The 12,484-nt window shown below is 35.8% G+C and overlaps 1 protein-coding gene across 1 annotated transcript in view; it reads left to right on the forward strand.

Annotated features, from left to right (window-relative positions):
- The window catches only part of CYYR1 (cysteine/tyrosine-rich 1), a 123,010-nt gene that overhangs the window by 6,102 nt on the left and 104,424 nt on the right, over positions 1 to 12,484 (forward strand). The window contains exon 2 of the mRNA XM_010838448.1: positions 907 to 1,009. Coding sequence (XP_010836750.1) covers positions 907 to 1,009 — 103 coding nt within the window. The remainder of the gene's footprint in view (positions 1 to 906; positions 1,010 to 12,484) is intronic.

Below are 12,484 nucleotides of genomic sequence, written 5' to 3' on the forward strand. Positions count from 1 at the left end.
ATGTCTTTTTTAATCAGAAAATACTTTCTCCCTTCACATAGTGCTGTTTCATATCTTATTGATTCTTAAATCTGACATTAAATAAACTCTTAATTATTCACCCATTAATTATCTATAGGAACTTTTTCCCACAGCTGACTCCAAATGGATTGACAGGATGCGCAGACTCGTATGTGTTACCTTATGTATGCACGCTGTAGTTATGAAGACAAAAATGGTAGAGAAAAGCCTATAATGCAGTCATGAAAAACATTCATTATTTTAAAATGATTTCCAGTTGTTATTATTCATGTCAACACTTTCCGTCAAATATATTTAGGATTAACACTCTGAAGTCAAAAGACTTTATCATTTAAAATTTATCATAAGAACTCTGTTGACAAATTGAATGTCTGATTGTTTGGATCACTCATTCCTCCCTTCTTTGTCTCTTTCAACCCACTCTGACTACCCGTTATGGTGCTTGATGCAGGAGGTTCCAAGAATGGTCTTTGCCTTTTCTAGATTTATGTTTGATAAAGAGGAAGAGAGCTTCCCAGGTGACTCCGTGGTAAAAAAATCTACCCACCAGTACAGGAGACTTAGGTTCGATCCCTGAGTCAGGAAGATCCTCTGGAGAAGGAAATGGCAACCTCCTCCAGTATTCTTGCCTGGGGAATCCCATGGACAGAGGAGCCTGGCAGGCTATAGTCCATGGGGTCACAAAAGACTCAGACATGACTTAGCAACTACAGAACAAGGAAGCAAGACTAGTTTAAATGTTTACAAATGTTTTAGAATTCTGAGCACTTTGAAAATCTAAAAGCACTAAAGAGTGGTCATTGATCAATTAAGATGTAAAATAATTTTTTTGTAAAGCTGCGATTTTAGAATAGTAACTATGTGGATGTGGTTTTTATTTTGTAGAGGATTGCCTTGCTCAGTGTGGCAAAGACTGCAAATCTTACTGCTGTGATGGAACCACACCTTACTGTTGCTCCTACTATGCCTATATTGGGAATATTCTTTCGTGAGTATTAATCACATTTGGCAATATTGGTACTCTTTCCTTTGCCCAGTTATGTTTTGAAAAAGTGCTAAGTTATCTTTTGAATAGAAGATTTTTAAGATTGGCTGTTGATATAAAATCCTTACTGGAGATTCTAAACACTCATGACAGTCTAATGTGTCATATTTTTTTCACTAAATGTGTAAATTAATATACAGCATAAATTGCTTTTATTAGAAGTTTAAAAGATATTCTTTTATTGCTTAGTTTGTATCTATGATAATAGTAATAATAATGTCCTAAGTAGATCATATTCATAATATCAATCCATTTTTTAACATTGTAAATGATATATTTTTGTCTGCTTTGTTAAAAGATTAAAGTTTGTCATTTAATGATAGCCAGTTTATTTTGCCACCCATGTATTTGTCAGACTCATCCAGTAGATACCAGGGGAAAGAAACTTTATAAATAAAAAACAATTGAGACATGAAAGGCCAGTTTTTACCTAAGCAACTTCAGGCAACAAGATTAGAGCCTAAGAAAAGCTAGGTGGCAACAATGTAACCCGATAACCAACTACAAAATCAGTGAAACATAACACAGAGAATATGTTAAGCATTTGTCTATAACTAATTAATTTATTTTAGAAATGCTTCTGGGCAAGGGAAATGGACAAGCAGAAGCTGCCTGCAAGGTTGTATGTCTGAGAACTGTGCAACTCTGTCCTTCTACACACACCTTCAAGTTGAGAAATAGAAGTCAGAGAATTAAGAACATATGAATTTCACCCATGGGTGACCATCACTCAAGGCTTTCAGGAGTCTGCTTCTGTCCCCCTTACTTTGTATTTTTCAAGTGACAATCAGGATGATTTGAAAACTGTTCTGTTGTGACTTAGTCTGTGTTCTATGAAGGCTTAAGTAGAGCCAGGAAAGATTCCTCACCGAGTGATACATGCCTGTCCATTTTAGGCAGCTGTCCAGTGAGAAGGTCTGTAAATCATCCTCTGTTTCCTGAGAACAGAAAACCTGGCGTAGCATACACTTTCTAGACGCAAAGTGGGGTTGATCTTAGAGGTTATGTCTCGCTGAATAAGGCCAGAAAGAATGAATCAGAGTTCAGGATATTTTTGAAGATTGTCATGACGATGGAAGAAATGTCAGGTTGTCATAAATACTGATGAATAGAATCTAAACATTCTTTGAGATACGTATAAATTCTAAATAAAATGTTTGAATTTTTCCTCATTGAAGACTTGGTAGAAAAACGTTAAGTCCCCTTACATTTAGAGAAAGGTAAGAATCAGTTCAGAATACCTTAAGTAAAAAGACAAATAATGATGTTTCGCATTTGTATATCATTTCGTGCTTTTTAAGTAAATTAAAGTTCTTGATTACTAAATTCAAATTTTATTTTTGGGTGGTCTTCACAGTCCAGAGGCTGCTTGTTCCAGGCAGATGTGTGAGTGGGCCTCATAGGTGGTATAGGTTGGAGCAGCCTGGGGTCAGATTGCCTCTGTGACTCTTTGGTCCTCTGGCACCTGTTCCAGGTCTCTGCCCACTAACTGCATCATAGCATGCACTGTACTCCCGTTTCTCACCTCGTAGATACCTCCACCCTGATCAATACATATAGAAGACATGAATACTTATTAATCAAAGTACTTAAATATTTTTAAATTTACCATTGGGCTTTACATGCTTTATACCTACCATCAGATTGTTCTCTCTCTCTTTTTTTTTTTAATGGTACCTGTCCTTTGAACTAATTTCATCACTTGGTAAAGAATTCATTGAGTTATATATTTATCTAGGTTTTTAGGGCCATGTACTTGTTATGTTTGAAAAACAGAATTGTGTTCTGTGGATAGCGGAAATAAACACAGATGGCATAATATTTCAGGCAGTTAAACTGAATTTTCTCTTCAAAATAGAAGCCACCAAGTAATTCCCTTGCTAAACAATTCTTAGAGAAAAAAAGAGCTTTAAAGTGTTTTCCCCACTGGATAAAGAATACATTTTCAGGATTTCCAGTTATTGTTTAAGATTTGAAAAGAGTTAACTCCACCCAAAGCTTTCCTTTTTTTTTTTTTTTAATTAAGGTGGGGGGAATAGAAAAAGAGCAAATAATTCCGAGAATGCTTACAGAAGTTCTTTCATGCGCATGTTTTCAAATATTACTATTTTGGAACTCATAAACTCTGCTTCCTCTCTTGCAAGCATCTAGGCACACTCTTAGTAAAATCAGTTTTTTCATCCTAACAAAAAATTTAATCTTCATGGTCATCAGTAAGGTAATAGGGAAGAAAGCAGTAAACATACTGAAATGTTATATATCCTAAATGAATAATTTTATAAATTGGTTTTAATTTGGTTTCTAGTCTTATTTATTTTTAAAATAGAAAATGTCTTGGCTTAGCTTAAAATGAGCTAAAGAGAATATAAACTACAATTTGGGCCATTGAAGACTATGTATAAATTGGTAAGGTAAGACACACTTGATTCTTCTTGCTGAGTCCTCTCTCCAAAATAATCAGAGTAGAAATATTTAGCCCTTAATTCTGCTTATTTCAGCTACCCTTTCTAAACTTTTTAAAATTAACCATTAAGAATTGTTTTCAAATATATCCCCAAAGCTAGCATTCAATTTACCTTTTAGTTTGAAAGTATTATTTGACTTAGATCTCTCCCTTTTACATATTTTATATTCTAAATATGAGTTAATTTTGACAAATAAATTCAGATCTACCCCCTTTTTCAGTTAGAAAATTTTAAATTCATATCTTGTGAGAACAATTTAAAAATTAAACTTTAAAAATACTTTTAACAATCAAAATATAATTGATATGTAACATTATATTGATTTCAGACATACAACATAATGATTTAATATTTGTATATACTGCAAAATGATCACTACAATAAGTCTATTTGACATAAATCTATTTAAAATGTCATGCCTGCTTTTGCTCATTATGGTCACGGATATTCACTTCCATATAGAAAAGTAACAATATTAGTTTTTAGAATTTAAGGATAATTTTTGCAAAAGTCAACATATACTGTGCAATCAATTATTTACAGATATATATTGCATGTCTGTTACCACAGCAGCATAGGATCCAAAGATGAATAAATGATGTTCCCTGACCTTTATGATCTCTCAATCTAATAAGAGAAAAAGATATACACAAATAATTCTAATTCAGTGAATTAACTTATGAAGTGTTATTGACGGGCCGAGAAGAGAGAAAGCAATTAAGTGTGTGTATGTGTGTGTGTGTCTAGAAAGAGATGTTTAGAAAAAGCCTCATAAATATGAAATTTGAACAGTTTTAAAGAAAGTAGATTTTTACGTAAGTTAACAGTGAAGAAAAGGAAGTGTATTCCAGACAGAGTCTCCGCTATAAATGCAGAGATTTAATAAAGGAAATGGTCAGTTTGGGAAAACCCATGTTGATCAGGGTTGCTAGAAAAGGAAGGTTAAACTTTAGATAAGACAAAAGGTAGATACTTACTTTTATAGACTTTTATTGGTAGATTACATAATCTTATTGGTCATGTTTAACAAAACTAAAATAAAATAATTCGGTGTTTTTCTGGAAATAAGATATCTGGTTTCATGTAGAAAGGACACATTCTTAGATCCCACTAAGTGAAAGCGTTAGTTGCTCAGTTGTGTCTGACTCTTTGTGACCCCATGGACTGTAGCCCACAGGGCTCCTCTGTCCACAGAGTTTTCCAGGCAAGAATACCAAAGTGGGTTGCCATTGCCTTCTCCAGGGGATCTTCATGACCCAGGGATTGAACTGGGTTTCCAGCATCGCAGGCAAATTCTTTACCGTATGAGCCACCAGGGAAGCCCCTTAGATACCACTAACATGAGGGACAAAGGTGAGAAGCCACCAAATGAAGATTATTATTTATTCCATAGAGAACAAACTTAGAATGAACACTTTGAGATATTACACTTTTTAGTACCATTTATGATAGAAAATATGACTTGGGAACTATTGGTCCATTTTTTACATTTTTTAAAAATTTATTTACTTTTTATTGAAGGATGCTTTACAGAATTTTGTTGTTTCATGTCAAACCTCAACATGAATCAGCCATAGGTATATAGATATCCCCTCCCTTTTGAACCTCCCTCCGGAATCCCTCCCCAGCCCCATCCCTCTAGGTTGATACAGAGCCCCTGTTTGAGTTTCCTGAGCCATACAGCAAATGCCCATTGGCTACCTGTTTTACATATGGTAATGTAAGTTTCCGTGTTACTCTTTCCACGCATCTCACCCTCTCCTCCCCCTCCCCATCCATAAGTCTGTTCTCTATGTCTGTCTCTCCACTGTTGCCCTGCAAATAAATTCTTCAGTACCATTTTTCTATATTCTGTATATGCGGGTTATAATATGTTTATCTTTCTCTTTCTAATTTACTTCACTCTATATAATAAGTTCTGGGTTCATCCATCTCATTAGAACTTACTCAAATGTGTTCTTTTTTATGGCTGAATAATATTCCATTGTGTATATATACCACAACTTCTTTATCCTTTCATCTGTTGATGGACATCTAGGTTGCTTCCATGTTCCAGCTATTGTAAATAGTACTGCAATGAACAATGGGATACATGTGTCTCTTTCAATTTTGGTTTCCTCACAGGATATGCATAGGAGTCAGATTGCTGGGTCATATGGTGGTTTTATTCCTAGTTTTTGAAGGAATCGCCATTGCAGCCATGAAATTAAAAGATGCTTACTCCTTGTAAGAAAAGTTATGACCAACCTAGATAGTATATTCAAAAGCAGAGACATTACTTTGCCAACAAAGGTCCGTCTAGTCAAGGCTATGGTTTTTCCAGTGGTCATGTATGGATGTGAGAGTTGGACTGTAAAGAAAGCTGAGTGCCGAAGAATTGATGCTTTTGAACTGTGGTGTTGGAGAAGACTCTTGAGTGTCCCTTGGACTGCAAAGAGATCCAACCAGTCCATCCTAAAGGAGATCAGTCCTGGGTGTTCATTGGAAGGACTGATGTTAAAGCTGAAACTCCAATACTTTGGCTACCTGATGCGAAGAACTGACTCATTTGAAAAGACCCTGATGCTGGGAAATATTGAAGGCAGGAGGAAAAGGGGACGACAGAGGATGAGATGGCTGGATGGCATCACCGACTCGATGGACGTGAGTTTGCATGATCTCCGGGAGTTGGTGATGGACAGGGAGGCCTGGTATGCTGCGATTCATGGGCTCGCAAAGAGTTGGACATGACTGAGCGACTGAACTGAAGTGAACTGATAACCATCTTCCATAGTGGCTGTGTCAATTTACATTCCCACAAACAGTGCAAAAGCATTCCTTTTTCTCCATAACCTCTCCAGCATGTATTGTTTGTAGAGTTTTTGATGATGGCCTTTCTGACCGCTGTGAGGTAATATCCCATTGTAGATTTGATTTACATTTCTCTGATAATGAGTGATGTTGAGCATCTTTTCATGCGTTTGTTAGCCATCTGTATGTCTTCTTTGGAGAAATGTCTGTTTAGGTCTTTTTCCCACTTTTTGATTGGGTTGTTTGTTTTTCTCGTATTCAGTTGTATGAGCTGCTTGTATATTTTGGAAATTAATCTTTTGTCAGTTGTTTCATTTGCTATTATTTTCTCCCATTCTGAGGATTGTCTTTTCACCTTGCTTATAGTGTCCTTTGCTGTGCAAAAGCCTTTAAGTTTAATCAGGTCCCACTTGTTTACTTTTGTTTTTATTTCCATTACTTTAGGAGGTAGGTCATAGAGGATCTTCTTTGATTTATGTCATTGAGTATTCTGCCTATGCTTTCCTCTAAGAGTTTTATAGTTTCCGGTCTTACATTTAGGTCTTTACTTCATTTTGAGTTTATCTTTGTGTATGGTGTTAGGAAGTGTTCTAATTTCATCCTTTTAGTGTAGCTGTCCAGTTTTCCCAGCACCATTTATTGAAGAGGCTGTCTTTGCCGCATTGTATATTCTTTCCTCCTTTGTCAAAAATAAGGTACCTATAGGGGCATGGGTTTATTTCTGGGATTTCTATCTTGTTCCATTAGTCTTTATTTCTGTTTTTGTGCCAGTACGATACTGTTGATGACTGTAGCTTTGTAGTATAGTCTGAAGTCAGGAAGGTTGATTCTTCCAGTTCCATTCTTCTTTCTCAAGACTGCTTTGGCTATTCAGGGTCCTTTGTGTTTCCCATATGAATTGTGAGTTTTTTGTTCTGGTTCTGTGAAAAATGCCATTGGTAATTTGATAGGGATCGCATTGAATCTGTAGATTGCATTTGGTAGTATAGTCATTTTCACAATATTGATTCTCCCTACCCAGGAACATGGAGCATCTCTCGATCTGTTTATATCATCTTTGATTTCTTTCATTAGTGTCTTATAATTTTCTATGTACAGTTCTTTTGCCTCCTTAGGTAAGTTTATTCCTAGATATTTAATTCTTTTTGTTGCAATGGTAAATGGGATTGATTCCTTAATTTCTCTTTCTGATTTTTCATTGTTAATACATAGAAATTCAAGTGATTTCTGTGTATTGATTTTGTATGCTGCAACTTTGCTAAATTCACTGATTAGCTCTAGTAACTTTCTGATACTATCTTTAGGGTTTTCTACGTACAGTATCATGTCATCTGCAAACAGTGAGAGCTTTACTTCTTGTTTTCTAATCTGGATTTATTTTATTTCTTTTTTTTCTCTGATTGCAGTAGCTAGGACTTCCAGAACTATGTTGAATAATAGTGGTAAGAGTGGACATCCTTGTCTTGTTCCTGATCTTAGGGGGAATGCTTTCAGTTTTTCACCATTGAGAGTAATGTTTGCTGTAGGCCATGTCGACGCAGATTCCTTTGATATCCATTTTAATCATAAATGGGTGCTGAATTTTGTCAAAGGCTTTTTCTGCATCTATTGAGATTATCATATGGTTTTTATCTTTCAATTTGTTAATATGGTGTATCACATTGATTTGTGTATATTGAAGAATTCTTGCATCCCTGGAATAAACCCAACTTGATCATGGTGTATGAACCTTTTGATGTGTTGCTGAATTCTGTTTGCTAAAATTTTGTTGAGGATTTTTGCATCCATGTTCATCAGTGATGTTGGCCTATAGTTTTCTTTTTTGTGTGTTGTCTTTCTCTGGTTTTGGTATCAGGGTTACGGTGGCTTTATAGAATGAGTTTGAAAGTGTTCCTTCCTCTGCAATTTTTTGAAAGAGTTTTAGAAGGATAGGCATTAACTCTTCTCTAAATGTTTGATAGAATTCTCCTGTGATGCCATCTGGTCCTGGGTTTTGTTTTTGGGGAGATTTTTGATCACAGCTTCAATTTCAGTGCTTGTAATTGGGTTGTTTATGATTTCTAGTTCTTCCTGGTTCAGTCTTGGAAGATTGAACTTTTCTAAGAATCTGTCCATTTCTTTCAGATTATCTATTTTATTGCCATATAGTTGTTCATAATAGTCTCCTATAATCCTTTGTATTTATGCATTGTCTATTATAACCTCTCCTTTTTCATTTCTGATTTTGTTGATTTGTTTCTTCTGTCTTTTTTCCTTGATGAGTCTGGCTAAATGTTTGTCAATTTTGTTTGTCTTCTCAAAGAACAAGCTTTTAGTTTTATTCATCTTTACTATTGTTTATTTCATTTCTTTTCCATTTATTTCTGCTCGGATCTTTATAATTTATTTCCTTCTAATAATTTTGTGGGTTTTTTTTTCCTTTTTCCTGTTGTTTTAGGTGTAAAGTTAGGTTGTCTATTCGATGTTTTTCTTGTTTCTTGATAAATGATTGTATTGCTACAAACTTCCCTCTTAGGAGTCCTTTTGCTGTATCCCATAGGCTCTGAGTTATTGTGTTTTCATTGTTATTTGTTTCTAGAATTTTTTTGATTTTTCTTTTGACTTCTCCAGTAAACTGTTGGCTATTTGGAAAGGTGTTGTTTAATCTCCATGTGTTTGTGTTTCTTACAGTTTTTTTTCTTGTAATTGATATCTAGTCTCATAACATTGTGATCGGAGAAGATGCTTGAAACAATTGCAATTTTCTTAAATTTACTGAGGTTTGATTTGTGACCCAAGATGTGGTTTGTCCCGGAGAATGTTCCATGTGCACTCTAGAAGAAAGTGTATTATTCTTCATTTGGATGGAATGTCCTGAAGACATCAATGAGATCCATCTCGTCTAATGTATCATTTAAGACTTGTGTTTCCTTATTAATTTTCTGTTTTGATGATCCGTCCATTGGTGTGAGTGGGATGTTAAAGTCTCCTACTATTACTGTGTTACTGTCAATTTCTCCTTTTATGTCTGTTAGTATTTGTCTCATGTATTGAGGTGCTCCTATGTTGGGTGTCTAGATATTTACAATTGTTATGTCTTCCTCTTGGTAATCCATTGATCATTATGTACTGTGCTTCTTTATGTCTTGCAATCTTCTTTATTTTAAGATCTGTTTTGTTTGATACTAGGATTGCTACTACAGTTTTCTTTTGCTTCCTATTTGTATGGAATATATTTTTCTATCCTCTCAATTTCAGTCTAAATGTGTCTTTAGGTCTGAAGTGGGTTTCTTGTAGACAACATATATATGGGTCTTCCTTTTGTATCCATTCAGCCAATCTGTGTCTTTTGGTTGGAGCATTTAATCCATTTACATTTAAAGTAATTATTTATATATATATGTTCTTATTGCCATTTTCTTAATTGTTTGGGGTTGATTTTGTAGATCCTTCTTCTCTTGTATTTCTTGACTATATAAGTCCCTTTAACATTTGTTGTAAAGCTGGTTTTGTGGTACTGAATTCTCTTAACTTTTGCTTGTCTGAAAAGCTTTTTATTTCTCCAACAATTTTGAATGAGATCCTTGCTGGGTACAGTAATCTTGGTTGTAGATTTTTCCCTTTCAGTATTTTAAATATATCCTGCCATTCCCTTCTGGCCTGCAGAGTTTCTGCTGAAAGATCAGCTGTTAAGCATATGGGATTTCCCTTGTATCTGTGTTTAGTCTTCGTTAGTTTGATTAGTATGTGTCTTGGTGTGTTTCTTCTTGGGTTTATCCTGAATGGGACTCTCTGTGCCTTTTGGACTTGATTGACTATTTCCTTTTCCATGTTGGGGAAAGTTTCAACTATAATCTCTTCAAAAATTTTCTCATACCCTTTCTTTTTTCTCTTCTTCTTCTGGGACCCCTATAATTCAAATATTTGTGTGTTTGATATTGTCCCAGAGGTCTCTGAGACTGTCCTCAGTTCTTTTAATTCTTTTTACTTTATTCTGCTCTTCAGAAGTTATTTCTACTATTTTATCTTCCAGCCCACTGATTTGTTCTTCTGCTTCAGATATCCTGCTATTGATTCCTTCTAGATTTTTAATCTCAGTAATTGTGTTGTTTGTCTCTGTATGTTTATTCTTTCATTCTTCTAAGCCATTGTTAATTGATTCTTGCATTTTCTCCATTTTGTTTTCAAGGCTTTTGATCATCTTTACTATCATTATTCTGAATTCTGTTTTAAATAGTTTGCCTGTTTCCTCTTCATTTATTTGGACTTCTGTGTTTCTAGTTTGTTCCTTCATTTGTGTAATATTTCTCTGCTTTTTCTTTTTCTTTTTTTTGACTTACTGTGTTTGAGGTCTCCCTTTCCCAGGCTTCAAGGAAAGTTGAATTCTTTCCTTGAAGAAGGTTGAATTCTTTCTTCCTTTTGGTTTCTGCCCTCATAAGCTTGGTCCAGTGGTTTGTGTAAGCTTCTTATAGGGTGAGATTTATGCTGAGTTTTGTTTGTTTGTTTGTTTTTCCTCTAATGGGCAAAGCCAGGTGAGGTGGTAATCCTGTCTGCTGATGATTGGGCTTGTATTTTTGTTTTGTTTGTTGTTTAGATGAGGCATCCTACGCAGGGTGCTACTGGTGGTTGGGTGATGCCAGGTCTTGTATTCAGGTGGTTTCCCTTGTGTGAGTTCTCACTATTTGATACCCTCTAGGGTTAGTTCTCTGGTAGTCTAGGGTCTTGGAGTCAGTGCTCCCACTCCAAAGGCTCAGGGCTTGATCTCCTGAATAGGAATGCTGGTCCACTGGAAGGTACATGGCTGGAAGCTGGAGTTTAGGAATTGTGGAGCAATCCCAGGGCAAGGACTACTGTTGATGATTTTTGCATGGTTCTATATATTCTTTTCCACTGGTCAGGTACTCCTGTCCACTCTCAGCTGGTGCTCTGTATGCACTTCTGTACCTGAGGTGAATTCCTGATGTCTCCATGGAGAGAGATGTACTCCACATCCACCTACTCCTCCAACATCTTGTTCTCCCATTCCTACCTCCATTTGTGACATTTTTGATCAGGGAGTTCAGTACTTGACAGTTAGAAACCTCACTATGTTTCAAAATGAGAACTGGGCCAATTTACAAAGTAAACAATTTCTCATCATACTTGACTCTCAAACATTTCATCCAGCCACTTTTCTCCATGGAAAATAAACATTCTGTGATGAATATGAAAAGCAGTGTTTCAATTTTGCTGCTGGTGAAATTAGACTGACATTTCCTGGAGATAGAATCCAACATAAAGATGTGGTTTATTGAGTGTTACTTAAAATTAGTAGAATTTGAAGAATCAGAGGATGCAAGTGAGTAGCTAATTACTGTTAATGATGAGGCAGACTAAAAGCAGGACTGTATTGAAAATAAAGGAAAACTGCTATGTGAGTAAGAGGATAACTGTATGATATTGAACATAAACCAAATGACTGGGTTAGACAATGGGTTGGACATAGTGAGCCAGGTGGTAGAAGATGCAGGAAGAACTAATAATGGAGATCCTGCTGGGATTCAGTTTCTTTTCTTCTCAATGAAATGTGAAAGATGTATTGCCCCAAGTTTTGCAAAGACAGCTAATAAATATCAAAGCTGTGGTTTTAGAAAAGGCAGAGGAACCAGAGATCAAATTGCCAACATCTGCTGGATCATCGAAAAAGCAAGAGAGTTCCAGAAAAACATCTATTTCTGCTTTATTGGCTATGTCAAAGCCTTTGACTGTGTGGATCACGATAAACTGTGGAAAATTCTGAAAGAGACGGGAATACCAGACCACCTCATCTGCCTCTTGAGAAATCTGTATGCAGGTCAGGAAACAACAGTTAGAACTGGACATGGAACAACAGACTGGTTCCAAATAAGAAAAGGAGTACGTCAAGGCTGTATATTGTCACCCTGTTTATTTAACTTATATGCAGAGTACATCATGAGAAACGCTGGATTGGAAGCAACACAAGCTGGAATCAAGATTGCCAAGAGAAATATCAATAACCTCAGATATGCAGATGACACCACCCTTATGGCAGAAAGTGAAGAGGAACTCAAAAGCCTCTTGATGAAGGTGAAAGTGGAGAGTGAAAAAGTTGGCTTAAAGCTCAACATTCAGAAAACGAAGATCATGGCATCCGGTCCCACCACTTCATGGGAAATAGATGGGG

This window comes from Bison bison, unplaced genomic scaffold, assembly GCF_000754665.1.
Source record: "Bison bison bison isolate TAMUID 2011002044 unplaced genomic scaffold, Bison_UMD1.0 scf7180017864094, whole genome shotgun sequence".
Taxonomy (NCBI): Eukaryota; Metazoa; Chordata; class Mammalia; order Artiodactyla; family Bovidae; genus Bison; species Bison bison.